The following is a 16,027-nucleotide window of genomic DNA, read 5'->3' as shown; positions in this document are numbered from 1 at the left end:
ATAGAAGGCAATATTTTGAATGTTTTATGATACTACAAATGGTTATTTTTCCAAAGGAAATTAAATCATGCAGGCAGAACCTATTACAAATTTTACTTATTATCAGATAAAACTTTAATTATGAAATAACTTTAATTAAAAAATATTTACCTGAGCATCTATACTTGAATATTTTGGGACAACTGTCAGTTGATAGGAAATTGATGACTTCTTTATTTATTATATCTGAACATAATGTAAATGGATCTAAAAAAAATTGCAAAATGCAAGATTTTTTTAATACTAAAAAGAACCTGACATTTTTATAAGATTTATCAATTATCAAGAGATTTTCATAAACATTAGCCCAGTATTTCACATCCAGTCATCCAATGAATAAACGAAAAAGTTCTGGATGTCACTAAAAGGTGACTGAGCATTTATACCAGAAAGAGAGTCAGAGGTGTGGCTGACACGTTAGAGGGCAGATATACTGATGTACATTTTTTGGCTATATTAGTCACCTAAGTACGTGTTTTCTTGAAAAATCAAAGAAGAAAAAATTTTAATCATACCTGTTACTGGTAACTGCTTTTTATTTTTGACAATGGGATTTGGATGTTTAAAAACACGGTCGCTGAAAGAAAATAAGATACCAGATTACTAAAAGTAAATATACTGTTTGGTGTGTGTACAAATGTTTCTGTAAGCATTCTGAGTGTTTGGCAGGCAGGAGGAGCTGGAGCTGGGATCAACCAAAATCTACCAAATTCTGCCAAAGTAAGGTATGAGATGGTGATAACCTTGTTTCTAAAAGTGGAGTTGAAACAAGACTCCAGAGGGCAATAACATTGATGCCAACAGAAACATGGAACAAAAAGTCATAAAGGAGGAATATAGGAAGAAATGAGCACAAAAAAAGAGAAAAAACTGAGAGGGCTAAAGTGCTAAAGGCTGGCCCAAGAATGCATCTCACAGCTTCCCAATTCCACACCCCTGAGAAATCAATTAAAATTAACATTAAGAATGGTTTTGAGAAAAAAAAGGGATGATAATTATACAGTCCAACTTTCTAATACTTAGTTTACTCTGCAACCTTCTCCGAACATAGGAGCATCCTTTTAAGTTTTCCTTCTAGCACAGTAACCATCAGAAGAGCGGAACACAAGAAAGGGTTTAAGAAGAAAGCTACAATCCCAGGTCCAGCCCCACAGGCTACATTGTGAGCAAGAAAGGACATGTAGCAGAAGTGAGGTAACAAAAAGGCAAGCCTAAAGCAGATTTTCATCACACCTTATTCCCTTTATCAAACTAAACTTACAAACGGGTTTTTGCTACATTGCTAATGGATTATCAGTGCATGCATTGTTACTTATGGTACAGGGTTTCACTTTGGGTTTTTTTTTTGTTTGTTTGTTTTTTAAATATATTTTACTGATTTTTTTACAGAGAGGAAGAGAAAGTTAGAAACATCGATGAGAGAGAGACATCGATCAGCTGCCTCCTGCACACCCCCTACTGGGGATGTGCCCACAACCCAGGTACATGCCCTTGACTGGAATCGAACCTGGGACCCTTCAGTCCGCAGGCCGACGCTCTATCCACTGAGCCAAACCGGTCAGGGCTCACTTTGTTTATTGAGTATCCTTTCTAAAGTTCAAATCTGATTACGACATGTAATTTAAAATTGTCAATGGCTCCCTACACTCTACGAGTTAAAACTGAAAATCCTGAGTATAACATGCAAGGCCCTAGAAGATGAACTGGCCCATACTTCCTCGTCCAAAACTACTTTCCCAACATTTCCTACTTTAGGCTGCTCCCAAGACATTGTTTTATCATTTCTATATCCCAGGGCTTATATAGTGTGGCACACAGTACTGAACAAAAAATATTTGCTGAATTTTCTAAATGTTAGAAACAATTATTAGATGTACCTTGATTGAGAAACAGAATCTTTTTTTTCAAAAGTTTCTTCCTGTAAGTTTTGATTGCAGCTTGGATTGGCTTTATATAAAGTCTTACTTTGCCCACTCTCCCTGTAACAAGCATTAACTGGATTTGCACTCTTTAACAGGGTCTTCATTTGGTCATCTTTTGTACGTGCTTTAGACATAAATCCATGAGATTTGTAACTCTGAAGCTTTCTAGACTGGCTTGTATCCTTATCTTCTGCTTTGGGACCAATACTATCCGTATGAAGGCGTTTCAATGTATTTTGAATATTTATGTTCATAGATGAAACATTATCTTTATATTTTTCTCTTTGTGTTTTTTCCTATAATGTAAAAATTACAAGTAAATAATTTCGAGGTAATCCATTTGCTGTATAATCCAATTTACACCCTTTTAATAATGTAGGAAAAGTTTATACATTATAAATATACATGATAAAAGAATAGAATATACATGATAAAAGGGGCAGTTTATATTAGAAATAAAAGGAAGTTTATTCAATAAATTATTTAGAAAAAACTGGGTAGCCATCTGGGGAAAAATAAATTGGGTCCATTTCTCACAATTTACACAAAAAATGAACTAAATATTGATATATAAAAATGACAATGATGTACCTTCTAAAACATGACATTTCAATATTCTCAAGGGGAGGAAGACCTTTCCAACTATTACACAAAATCTATAAATCATAAAAGAAAAAAACTAATATAGTTTACCACATAAATTTTTTTAAAAAAATATATATTTTATTGATTTTTTACAGAGAGGAAGGGAGAGGGATAGAGAGCTAGAAACATTGATGAGAGAGAAACATTGATCAGCTGCCTCCTGCACACTCCCTACTGGGTATGTGCCCACAACCAAGGTACATACCCTTGACCAGAATCGAACCTGGGACCCTTGAGTCCGTAGGCCGACGCTCTATCCACTGAGCCAAACCGGTTAGGGCCACATAAAATTTTTTTAAAGTTCTGCTAGAGAATAAGAATAATGTAAGGGGTGGGGGATTGGGAGGAACTCAGAGGAAAAAAGGGCCAGAAGCAAAACCCAATGATAATCAAAACACCTAGAAAGAATATGTATATCATATCTTGAACTACAGTATAATTTTTCTACTAATGTTTACAAAAAGCTACTACAATAAAATATGAAAAAGAACAATAGTGTAGAAAAATAGGCAAAAAAGATGAACAGTTCACAGGAAAGAAAATATAAATCGCTCTTAAACATATGAAAAATTTCTCCATTCCACTTAGAATAAGATAAATATTAAAGCTACACTGAGATAGCTTTCTTTATCTATGACATTGGCAGAGATCAAAAGGGTATAGAGAAACACTCGTACATTACAGGTGGGAGTATAAGTTGGTACAACCTCTATGGAGAAACAGTTTGACAGCATCTTTCATAATAAAAGTTATGTATAGCTATAAACACTTTTACATTACAAAATGTTGATGTTATTAACTGCAGCATTGTTTGTAATAACTAAAACTTGAAGCTAGCATATTCCTCAATGGAATGCTCTGAAATTGTAAAAAAAAAAAAAAAAAAAAAAGAATAAAGAAGCTTCCAGGTAAAGATAATGAAGTTAACACCCATATTAATTTTTGATCCTTCTATTTTTTTTTAAGATATATTTTTATTGCCTTAGCTCAGTGGTTGGCAAACTGCGGCTCTGTTGACTAATGAGTTTGCCGACCACTGACCTAGGCTCTCAATTCCAATAATTACAGGCTGTTGTTGTTCCTTGTGATTAAGCCCCTATCCCAGTGGTCGGCAAACTCATTAGTCAACAGAGCGGCAAACCGCGGCTCGCGAGCCGCATGTGGCTTGCGAGCCGCAGTTTGCCGACCACTGCCCTAGCTGATTTGGCTCAGTGGATAGAGCGTCGGCAGACCGAAGGGTCCCAGGTTTGATTCCAGTCTAGGGCACGTACTTCGGTTACAGGCTCCTCCCTGGCCTGGGCCCTGGTCAGGGCTCATGGAGAAGGCAACCTATCAATGTGTTTCTCTCACATTGATATCTCTCTCTGTCTTTCCTTCTCTCTTCCGCTCTCTAAAAATCAATGGAAAAATATCCTCAGGTGAGGATTTAAAATAAATAAATAAATAAATATATTTTCATTGATTTCAGAGAGGAAGGGAGAGGGAGAGATAGAAACATCAATGGTGAGAGATAATCATTTATCGGCTGCCTCCTGCACACCCCCTATTGGGGATCGAGCCCACAACCTGGGCACATCAAACCCGGGACTCTTCAGTCCATAGGCCAACACTCTATCCACTGAACAAAACCAGCTAGGGTTATTTTTGGTCCTTCTAAAACACCAATTAGAATAGCATTTTTTTTTAAAAAAGGCAAAACCCCACAAGGACAGGAGAAATGAAAGAATAAATAAAAGCAACAACATTTTGGAAACTGAATAGCAAATAGGTGAATGATAACCTATTTAGCAGACTTGATAAACCTGAATGCAAAGCTTACAATGGGAAAAGTCAAGAAACTACCTAACATATGCTACCAAGCTCTCAACACACACTTAGCGGGTAGTTGACTAACACCAGAAGGTCCTCTCCGTTCCCAAGGCTGGAAATCCTATCTAATAAAGAGGGAATATGCTAATTGACTGCCCCACCCTCAAAGATGGCGGCGCCCACAGCCACAAGATGGTGGCACCCAGTCCCCTCAGTCCTGCTGGGGCAGCAGGCACGCAGCAAAGCCGGGCCAGCCCCCATGTGGGTCTGGCCTTGCCCGCGTGCCTGCCTCTGGAGTCTCCAGCCCCTCAGTCCCCCAGCCGCCCAGGGCTGGCCCAAGGTACAGACAGGCCTCAGATGGCGGCTGCCTAGTTGCCCAGGGCCGGCCCGAGGTGCAGGCAAGCCTCGGATGGCGGCTGCCCAGCCACCCAGGGATGCCCAAGGCTCAGGGAACCAGGGCCGGCCGAGGCTTGCACTGCCGGCAGTGGCAGCAGCAGAGGTGTGATGGGGTGTCGCCTTCCCCTGATCGCCGGGTTGCCTCCCACCCAAGTGCTCCCGAACTGTGAGAGGGGGCAGGCAGGGCTGAGGGACCCCCCCATCTAGTGCATGAATTTTCATGTACCGGGCCTCTAGTACCAGTATAATCACTGGAAGGGACAAAACAGTCTCCAGACTGGAAGACTCCAAGCAAAGCTGAAGGCAGAATACTATTCAAGAAACAGAATAAGCAAATATTTATGTACTGAATTCTAAGACCCCAAGCTGTCATCCCCCATTTTGATTCCAGAACACTGGTTAACAATCTCTAGGCAGGAGATTAGACATTGGAGGTTCTCCAAATGACACACTTAATCCTATGAGAATCCACAGTCAACTAATTTTCCAAGGAGACTTTTAGCATCTGACTCTTAAACATGAGTAGCAACTATTTCTGGCCAGTGTGGCTCAGTTGGTTGGGCGACATCCTGTGCAAGAAAAATCTTTTACCTTCTAACCTATATTGTTCAAAAATACTTGAAAAAAGTTCTATATTCTTTGAAACAAACAAGCCAACCTCATTTTCTTCTCTTTCAAGCTGTTCTATTCTGTGAAGAATGTCCTTTGCTTTCTTCCAGTACTCTTCAATATTCTTCTCTTTCATATTTATGTCTTCTAATTGTTCTGCTTCATTTTCATCAAAAGGACATTCTCTTAGGCTTAGAGATAATTTTTCAGCTTTGCAATACAGGGGGAAAAAACAGTGAGTTTATCCATTACCAGAAATGTTATTTTAACACTTAAGGACAACTTCATACCCCACACCTGCCCTAAATTTTGCCCTTCTAGACTATCTCAACCACCCAAGTGATACTGAAAATAAGTGGAAAGCAAGTGGTTGGCAGAGGTCCAGGACCCAAAGAGTCATAAAACAGACTTTATTCTTCAGAGTTATAGGAAAGAGAATAGCATGAAAATATGTTATCCCAGGCGCATAAACACCCTCAGGTATTGATACCGGTTTTAAAGTAGTTTTTCATAAAAATAGTTTTCATAAAGTAGTTCCTTCCTATAATCCTTCAAATTCTCTTTACACATGATGTAGCAGCAATTTTTCTTACACAAAGACAAAAATCCTTTTCATGGCCACGGCCCTATCAATTCCTTCAATGCACCAGGCTCCTTCCTATCACAAGGTCTTGTGCCTCACTGTTGCTTAGCCCTGAGATCCTCACCCATAGAGAATGCCCTTTTTTTCATCTAATGAACTCTATACATTCAGATCTCAGCTCAAGAATCATTTCCTCCTGAAGCCTTTTCTGCCCTACTGTCTAGGTCTTAGTCCTTTGTTACAGACTCTAAGATCTGTGCTCTATCCATTCTAAACTCTTAGGTTAGTTTATATAATACATTCACTTTTGAGACTATTCAATTACTATCTATTTCTCTAATTAAACTAAGTTCTGTGGGTGCACAGACTGTTTCTTATCACTATATTCCTAATGCCTAGCACAGTGCCTGGCTAATAATGGGTGCTCAAACATTTTTCAAATAAATAATACACTTTGTATTATGATTTAATGTTACTCATAGCCCTCAAACTTAAGTCTTACAACTATATTTGTCCACACTACATAAAATATGTGAATTATCTGTACTGTTGCTCTCTTCCATATAGGTTTTTTATATGCCCAAACACTCTAAGTGTCATGTCCAAATTAAATATTCTGCTCTTCAAATGTAAGAAGAGCCTGGGAGCTAAAGGGGCTTGGCTCATCAAAGCAGATATAAATTTCCCTTCATAAACTTTGGTTGCTATTTTTTTTAAGTGACGATAAACTTACTAATTTTTTTGCAGTTGCAAAGCACAAAAGTGGCAGCTTTGTTTAGTTCCTCATTCTGAGATTCAGTTAAGGCTTGTATCATGAGTGGAAGCCCATTGTTTTTAAAAAGGTCATACTGATTTTCCTCTGGAAAAGATATAAAAAAGTAAAGTAGAAGAAAGTTATTTTATCATAAACTATTCACGTAAGATCATAATTCTTCCTTGTGGTAATTATGAACATAGTCCAAATTAGAGAAAAACCAACAGTTTCAAAAGCATATTCAATTTAGGAAATAATTGACTCACATAAAATGACTGAGTATCATAAGTGATGATCTCTGAAATACAACCACAGAGTAGCATCATATCTCATGAGTGTAAACAAATGCCTTCACTTGGTTCTTAAAAAGGTATAGTTCCCAAACGCCTGGTGTGTTACAGTGGTTAAGCATCGACCCAGAAACCAAGAGATCATGGTTCCATTACCAGTCAGGGCACATGCCCGATTTGTGGGCTCATTCCCCAGAAGGGGACGTGCAGGAGGCAGCCGATCGATAATGTTTCTATCTCCCTTCCTCTCTCTAAAAATCAATAAAAACATTTTTAAAAAGTATAGTTCTCAACTAAACCTCAATTAAAAAAATAAAAATTTAAAAAGTATACTAAATCCTAAATTATATAGAAGAAAAAGAATAGAGCCCTAGCTGGTTTGGCTCAGTGGATAGAGCGTCGGCCTGCGGACTGAAGGGTCCCAGGTTCGATTCCAGTCAAGGGCACATGCCTGGGTTGCAGGCTCTATCCCTAGTAGGGGATGTGCAGGAGGCACATTGAATCATTGATGTTTCTATCTCTTTCTCCCTCTCCCTTCCTCTCTAAAATCAATAAAAATATATATTTTTTTAAAAAGAATAGAGTGAACTGAAAATGAGGAAAGGAAGAGAGTAGAATAAACAAGAGAGCAAACAGAGGAGAGTGGAAAAGTGGAAGGGGAGAGAGCGGAAATTGGGAGAGAGGGAAAGAGGAAAGTGAAGAGAGTTGGAAAGGAGGAGAATGGAAGAGGGAGAATGGCAGGAGAGTGAAGAGAGGGAGGAAAATGGAAGCAAGGAGAAAAAAGAGAGGTAGAGAAAGAAATGATAGAACTTTTGAAGGTTTTCAGTGAAGAAGAATATGATTAAATCTGTGCAGCAGTGTGAAGCGTGTACTGAAAAATAGAGATGGAAGGGAAAACAGGGAACAGTCTATTGCAATAACATTAGTGAAAGATGTTAAGGGGCTGGGGGTCTTGGGAGAGTAGCACCGGAACTGGGCAGCAAGGGATATACAGAAGGGTAAACAGATGCAGAACCACAGGTCTTAGGGGGCAACTAAATACAATGGATTAAAAAGGAAGAAGAGCAAAATGACTGGTTTGGGACCTGAATGAATGGGAGAAAGGCACTATTTTAAGCCTTTCATATGACTAGGAGGAAAAAAAAAAGCGTATTTCCACCCAATGTTTTAACAAGCACACTAAGTAAATCCAGTATTACCGCAAGTCTCTGTGCAATGACCAAGAGTAAGAATGATGCTAAATTTTTCTGCTGAATCCAGACTTTCATGAAGCAGTAATGCCAGAAGTTTTGAAACAATGTGGTACTTGGATAATACTTCACCAAAAGTAGCTATTAATATAAAATAGAAAAGAAAAAGAGTAAATACAAACTTAAAACTTATAACTATACATATACTATTTCTCATATCTTACATATACTGTTTTTCAGATCTTATCCTAGAATGATCTTATATATCTATATAACATCTAATATATATGTGTGCATATATACATAAATATAAATAAATGAATTCTAATAAGAGAGTGACTTATATAGCCCTCATTAATCCCTTTTCTCATATTAAAGATATTTTACTAAAGCAAGTTTTTTAAAGAATGGTTTCTTATTTATCCTGCATAATGTTGGTAATATGAAGCATTCCTAAAAGTTGAATATGCTTATTCTCATCTTACACACCTCTTCTTATCTGAATTGGACAGTAAAGACCTTCCTATGTAACCAATTCCTGCTTGTCAATGAAATCCACTACTAACTGGCCATGATTCTATTGATGTTGATGATGCAGTGAAGCATACCTGAAGCTGAAATGTGACAGAATTCAAGAAGTCTGCCATTTTAAACTATACTTTTCTGCTCATAGTGTTCTTAAGAGAGTTCACCAAGAATCTAATAATATTTATGTCATTAATAAGGTTGTGAATTTCTTGAGGGACTATATCTTAATCATTTTTGCATCTCTAGAGCTCACATAGAGTCCTATGCATAGCAGGCCCTCAATAACTGATTTTTTAAAAATCTACTTATTTCACAGTTATTTGTGAATGTCAAGAGTTGCTTATTACAAATTTACAGATTATCATTTCTCAGTGCTTATGAGAAGCAGGCATGGGTTCAACTCTGGTTCTGTCACTCACTAGTAATGGCTGGGTAAGTCAGACCTCACACTTAGCAGAAAGAGGCATACCTTAATTTTTTATAAATTTTTAAAAAATCTATAGATAGGGTTTTCCATTCCTTATGTATCCAAAATGTCCCTTGATTTCTCATCTAAACTCTTTAATTTAATGTCACTTTAAGTGAAACAAAGGCTTAGAAATGATAGAATCTATTATTAGACTTGAAGTCAGAAGATTTGAACCCTTAGGGAGGTTATAACCTCTATGAGAAAATAGATAATCCATATTCAAGCTACCATTTCAACCCTCATGAGCTGAACTCAAGCAAAATGCAATTGTAGAAAAATTACTAAGCCTTTTTACTCACAATTATCAGCAATACATGCATCCACTGTCTTTGTCACCACCACTGCAAGCTTAGCACTTGAAAGAGTCTTATGTGAATCAGATTCCAGTTGCACAAGAACTTGACACAATACATCCAGTCCACCCACAGATATAAAGTATTTCTGAACATGTGCTTAAGGAATAAAGTAGAACGATTAACACCCCAAACAAAACAATTGTATGGTTTCATTCATAATCTGCACTAAATATAACATTAACTTGACTTTTTCAAATAGAGTCACATCCCTCAGTATCCTCAGGGGATTGGTTCCAGGACCCCCCACTCCACCCTACCCTCGGATACCAAAATTCTAGAATGCTAAAGTCTCTTATTTAAAACTAGAGGTCTGGTGCACGAAATTTGTGCACTGGTGGGGGGGGGTTCCCTCAGCCCAGCCTGTCCCCTCTCACAGTCCAGAAGCCCTCAGGGGATGTCCTACTGACAGCTTAAGCCTGCTCCCTGGGGAGCGGACCTAAGCCGCAGTCTGGCCTCCCTCTGCGGGAGGCAACTGGGCTGATCAGGGGAAGGCGCCACCCCCATCACCCTGCTGCTGCTACCACTGCCGGCCACCGCAGCCGCCAAGGTGTTTTCATCAACACGGACTCCAGTCCCTTCACCACAAAAAAATGACAACTTTCTTTAGGCATTTTTAAGGTGTCTCTTTCATAGGATATGACATTTCTTTTTTTTTCTATCCTCACCTGAGGGTATTTTTCCATTGATTTTTAGAGAGCATGGAAGAGAGAGGAAAAGACATGGAGAAACATCAGTGTGAGAGGGACTCTTCGATTGGTTGCCTCCTGCATGAACCCTGACCTGGGGCCCGGCCAGGGAGGAGCCAGCAGCCTAGGTACATGCCCTTGATCAGAATCGAACCCAGACCCTGCGGTCCACAGGCCGAGGCTCTATCCACTCAGCCAAACCAGCTAGGGTAGGATATGACATTTCTTAGCCCCTCTAGCAGCAGACCTTCGTTTTTTCTTTCAGGAGTGAGGTGGAAAACCCTAGATCACCTTCTTGGATTCTTATTACCCAAGTTACCAAGAACACTGTGAGTGGCGTACCGGGAGCTTAGCCAATGAGTGGTCAGAAAAGGTGTTTCCTCTGCATCTCGCGCAGAGGCAGGACTGCTGGCGTGCAGCGGCTGGCAGGCCCCCGTTTCTGCTCCGGGCCTGCACCATCTGTGGCTTGCCTCACCTTGCACGCAGTCCCCTTCCACCCACTTGTGTGTGCAGCCTCCTCCTGAGTGGTTGTGATGTTACAGCGTCCCGGACAATTTGCATATTACCTCTTTTTATATCTATATCTATATCTACATATACATATAGATATAGATATATAGATATGTATGTATTTGCATATAACCCATACACATCCTCCCGTATACTTTAAATCATCTCTAGATTACTTATGATGCCTAACACAATGTAGATGCTATGTAAATAGTTTTTATACTGTACTAGAGGCCTGATGCACAAAGATTTATGCAAGAATGGGCCTTCCTTACCCTGGCTGCTGGCACCGCCTTTGCTCTGGCTGGAGCCACCTTTTTGCTCCAGCCCGGAGCTGCCTTTCTGCCTTCCCACACTGCCCAGAGGCCCAGAATGGCTTGGCACCTGCATATGCAAATTAACCCGCCCCCAGCTGCTCGGCACCTGTGTATGCAAATTAACCTTCCATCTTTGTTGGGTTAATTTGCATACTCACTCCTGATTGACTGGTGGGCATCACGAAGGTACAGTCAATTTGCATCTTACTCTTTTATTAGTGTAGATTGATTAGAGAATAATGACAAGGAAAAAAGTCTGTACATGTTCAGTACAGACATAACCATTATATGCCTAACTACATGTCAGCAACAATAGAACTTTATTTTTTGAACTAGAGGCCCGGTGCACAGATTCGTGCACTGGTGGAGGGCATGGCCTGCAGGGATTGGCCCGCTGTGGGAGCTCCGCTCATCCCAGTCAGCTGAGCAGCACTCCCACTGTGGGAACACACTGACCACCAGGGGGCAGCTCCTGCGTTGAGTGTCTGCCCCCTGGTTGTCAGTGCGCATCAGTGACTGGTTGACCAGTTGTTCTGGTTGTTCCGCCATTCGGTCCCTGGGCTTTTATATAGATACTAGAGGCCCGGTGCATGAAATTCGTGCACAGGGGTGTGTGTCCCTCAGCCCAGCCTGCACCCTCTCCAATATGGGACCCCTCGAGGGATGTCCGACTGCCCGTTTAGGCCTGATCCCTCTCACAATCCAGGACTGCTGGCTCCCAACTGCTCGCCTGCCTGCCTTCCTGATTGCCCCTAACAGCTTCTGCCTGCCAGCCTGATCACCCCCTAACCACTCCCCTGCCAGCCTGATTGATGCCTAACTGCTCCCCTGCCAGCCTATTTTCCGCTAACTGCCCTCCCCTGCAGGCCTTGTCCCCCCCAACTGCTCTCCCCTGCAGTCCTGGGTCTCCCCCCAACTTCCCTCCCCTGCAGGCCTGGTCACCCCTAACTGCCCTCCCCTGCAGGCCTGGTCCCCCCCCCAACTGCTCTCCCCTGCAGGCCTGGGTCCCTCCCAACTGCCTTTCCCTGCAGGCCTGGTCGCCCCCAACTTCCCTCCTCTGCCAGCTTGGTCACCCCTAACTGCCCTCCCCTGCAGGCTTGATCGCCCCCAACTGCCCTCCCTTGCAGGCCTGGTCCCTCCCAACTGCCCTCCCCTGCTGGCCTGATTGCCCACAACTGCCCTCCCTTGCAGGCCTGATCCCTCCCAACTGCCCTCCCCTGCTGGCCTGATTGCCCACAACTGCCCTCCCTTGCAGGCCTGGTCTCTCCCAACTGCCCTCCCTTGCTGGCCATCTTGTGGCAGCCATCTTGTGTCTACATGGGGACAGGATCTTTGACCACATGGGGGCAGCCATCTTGTGTTTTGGAGTGATGGTCAATCTGCATTCTACTCTTTTATTAGATATGATAGAGGCCTGGTGCATGGTTGGGGGCCAGCTGGTTTGCCCTGAAGGGTGTCCCGGATCAGGGTGGGGGTTCCCTTGGGGCGTGAGGCAGCCTGGGTGAGGGGCCTGTGGTGGTTTGCAGGCTGGCCATGCCCCCTGGCGACCCAAGCGGAGGCCCTGGTATCTGGGGTTTATTTATTTCTACAATTGAAACTTTGTAGCCTGGAGCAGAGCCAAGCCTTCTGCTTGCTCTGTGGCAGCAGCCATTTCTATTGGGATTTATGTATCTTCTGTAATTGAAACTTTGTAGCCTTAAACAGAGGCCTGGGCCGGCCAGGGTGTGCGGAAAGCTTGGCTTCCTCCATCGCCGGGGGCAACCCTAGCCTCCTGCTCTTTCCAGCTCCGTGGCTGCCGCCATTTCTGTTTGGGTTTATATATCTTCTATCATTGAAACTTTGTAGCCTTGAGTGGAGGCCTAGGCCGTTGGGGAAACCCAAGCCTCCCTCCTGCTCTCTGTGGCTGTAGCCATCTTGGTTGGGTTTATTTGCATATTTGCTCCTGATCGGCTGGTGGGCGTGAAGGGATGGTTAATTTGCATATTACTCTTTTATTAGATAGGATTTTCTATTGACAGTTGCTTGAATTTGTAGATGCAGAACCCACATATACAGGGCCAAGCATACTTACTAAAAATCTCAAAATTAAAGAATGAAAAATCCAATCTTTACCTGCACATATACATAGTCATAACATAAATTACTTTCTTATGTAAGAAACTCACTTTGACATAGTACAGGTATATGTACAGTATAGTTTTTTTGCTTGTGTTAGATATCTCTTTTGCTTCCTTTAGTGAGAACTGGTATATTTTGCAAAAATGACATTAAACTAAAATTCTTCAAAAGAGCTATAAAGAATAGATTCATTGATCTAGCTTGGTACTCCAATTAGCAAGCTGCCTATTTTCTGAATTCCAACATAACTCATTCCTCAGATTGCTTTAATCTACAAACAGCTAAGTAATTTAACTGTTCCAAAAGAACACATTTCATCCATCTTATTTAAGCCTAATTCTTTTATTTCTTAGAGCATAAAATTATAACATGTTGAGTCATGACAATTGTTCCAAGAAAAAAATCACTGACAGATATCTTTTTTAAGAGTCTAAATTCTTTTGTTCCCTTGTGAAAATGATTCTGATAAAAAAAAGTATGAGTCTGTGCATTCAATAGTCTCTAAAACCCCTATTCCAGCAATGTGCTTACATAAATGAATATATGGAACGGATGCAAAACACTGGGGGGTGAGGGCATGTATGGGAGTGGGGTGGGGGGGGGCAATGGTAAGATATATACACATATAATACCTTAATAAAAAAAAAGAAAAGAAATGAATATATGGGCTAGTTATTACAATTCTGCCATAAACCTTCTTCCCAGCCTACCCTAGTACCACAAATTGAGCCAAGATGTTTTAAACAAAAGAATTACTTTTGGTATTGTTCCATACAAAACAAAAATCTTAATCTAAAAAAATCGTGTTGCCCTTGGAGATGTGGCTAAGTGATTAGGGCATCGACACAAGCACCGAAGAGTCGAGGGTTTGATTCCCAGTCAAGGGTGTGTACCTGGGTTGCAGGTTCGATCCCTGGCCCAATAGGGACACATTTGAGAGGCAACCAATTGATGCATCTCTCTCACATCAATGTTTCTCTCTCTCTCTCTCTCTCTTCCCCCCCCCCCCAGCCTTACTTCCCTCCCTCCCTCCCCTCCACTCTCTCTAAAAATCCATGGAGAAAATATCCTGGAGTGCGGATTAATAAAAAAAAAAATACAATAAGTATTCTAAACAATATGTAATAAAATAAAATAAAAAATTATGTTCAGAATTTTCAATATTTTAGAGACTCCAAACATTTTCAATATTATAGAGACTCCAAACAGGATTCTTTACAGCAAAGTATTTTCATTTTTAAAAACTTGGGGGGAAAAACCCACACACCAAATAGACAAAACAGAAACAGACTCATAGATAAAGAGAACAGACTGATGGTTACCAGAGGGGAGCGCGGTTGGAGAACTGGGAGAAAAAGATGAAGGGATTGAGAAGTACAGATTGGTAGTTACAAAACAGACATGGGGATGTAAAGTACAGCATAGGAAATATAGTCAATAGTACTGTGATATCTATGAATGATGCCAGTCGGGTACTGAAAACATCAGGCAAACACTGTGAAGTATGAAGTATATGCAAACCACTATGCTGTATACCTGAAACTAACACAAAATAATATTGAATGTAAACTGTAATTCAAAAAATTTTAAATATAGCTTCTGGGGGAGGGGGGGGAGAACCCTAAATCAAACTACACATGAATTTTAGAATAATTTAAAATAAATATAATTATTAAAATCAACATATTTTTAAAAATTTAAAAAAAGGAAGCATTTTTAAATGCTTAGATGAAAACGACACTGTGTTACCACAGAGGTTTTTAGTTTATAACGTAAGTAATGAAAATTTAGGCTTATAAACAGAACAGTCTAGTCCAGTGGTTGCCAACTGGTGGTCCACAGACCACTGGTGGTCTGTGAGGTCTGAAAGATTGGCGACCGTGGGTCTATTCTTGTATACTGAATATTTCAAATTTCCTCTAATCTATATTTCATACCACTCTGCTGAGAGTAACAGGGTCCTATTATGATTACTCGTTCAAGATGGCTTTTAGAAAAAGAGGAAATGTCAAAGCATCATGGATATAGATTCTAATTTTTAAAAAAATATTTTTATTGATTTCAGAGAGAAAGGGAGAGATAGAAACATCAATGATGAGAGAGAATCATTGATCAGCTGCCTCCTGCATGCCCCCTACTGGGGATTGAGCCCACAACCCCAGCATGTGCCCTTGGCTAGAATCAGACCGGGGGCCCTTCAGTCCACAGGCCAACACTCTATCCACTGAGCAATACCAGCTAGGGCTATAGATTCCAATTTTTGAAATCATAGAGATATATGTTCCTTTGCATGTGAAACATGACTATTTGCTTTAAACATCTGAAAACAAATATCAGCAATGTGTGAGAAAGTTCTAGTTGCTCACACCTTCAGCAATATTTCATATTACTAGCATTTAAAAAAAATTTTTAATCAATACCAGTAAAGTTGAAAGTATTACACATGTCCCCTTTTTTCCCCTATTGACCCCTTCTAACCAGACCCTGTCCTCCACCCCAGGCCTTCACCACCCTATTGTCTATGTCCATGGGTTATGCATACATACACACACACACAAATTTTTTGATTGATCACTTCCACTCCCCCATCTTCCACCTGAAATTCTACAGTCTGTACTATGCTTCTATGTCTCTAGATCTATTATTTTGTTCATTAGAGTCCACATACGAGTGAGATCGTGTGATACTTCCCAATATCTTCCCAACAGATCTACTTTTAAGATTTTCCTATCTGTGATAGTCTAAGTGCATCTAAAATGACCCAATTTACTGGAATAAAATCCATTAATTCAATTAATAACTAATT

At 40.6% G+C, this 16,027-nt stretch overlaps 1 protein-coding gene across 1 annotated transcript in view; it reads right to left on the bottom strand.

Annotated features, from left to right (window-relative positions):
* TERB1 (telomere repeat binding bouquet formation protein 1) overlaps window positions 1-16,027 on the bottom strand; it is a gene marked incomplete at its 3' end in the record, with an annotated part of 36,580 nt that overhangs the window by 9,021 nt on the left and 11,532 nt on the right. The window contains exons 9-15 of the mRNA XM_080643722.1: window positions 9,534-9,686; window positions 8,247-8,378; window positions 6,737-6,862; window positions 5,470-5,630; window positions 1,917-2,257; window positions 555-616; window positions 151-246 (exon numbers count right to left, since the gene is read on the bottom strand). Coding sequence (XP_080499848.1) covers window positions 151-246; window positions 555-616; window positions 1,917-2,257; window positions 5,470-5,630; window positions 6,737-6,862; window positions 8,247-8,378; window positions 9,534-9,686 — 1,071 coding nt within the window. The remainder of the gene's footprint in view (window positions 1-150; window positions 247-554; window positions 617-1,916; window positions 2,258-5,469; window positions 5,631-6,736; window positions 6,863-8,246; window positions 8,379-9,533; window positions 9,687-16,027) is intronic.

This window comes from Plecotus auritus (assembly GCF_963455305.1).
Source record: "Plecotus auritus genome assembly, chromosome: 10".
Taxonomy (NCBI): domain Eukaryota; kingdom Metazoa; phylum Chordata; class Mammalia; order Chiroptera; family Vespertilionidae; genus Plecotus; species Plecotus auritus.
This window is presented reverse-complemented; position numbering and strand designations above follow the sequence as displayed.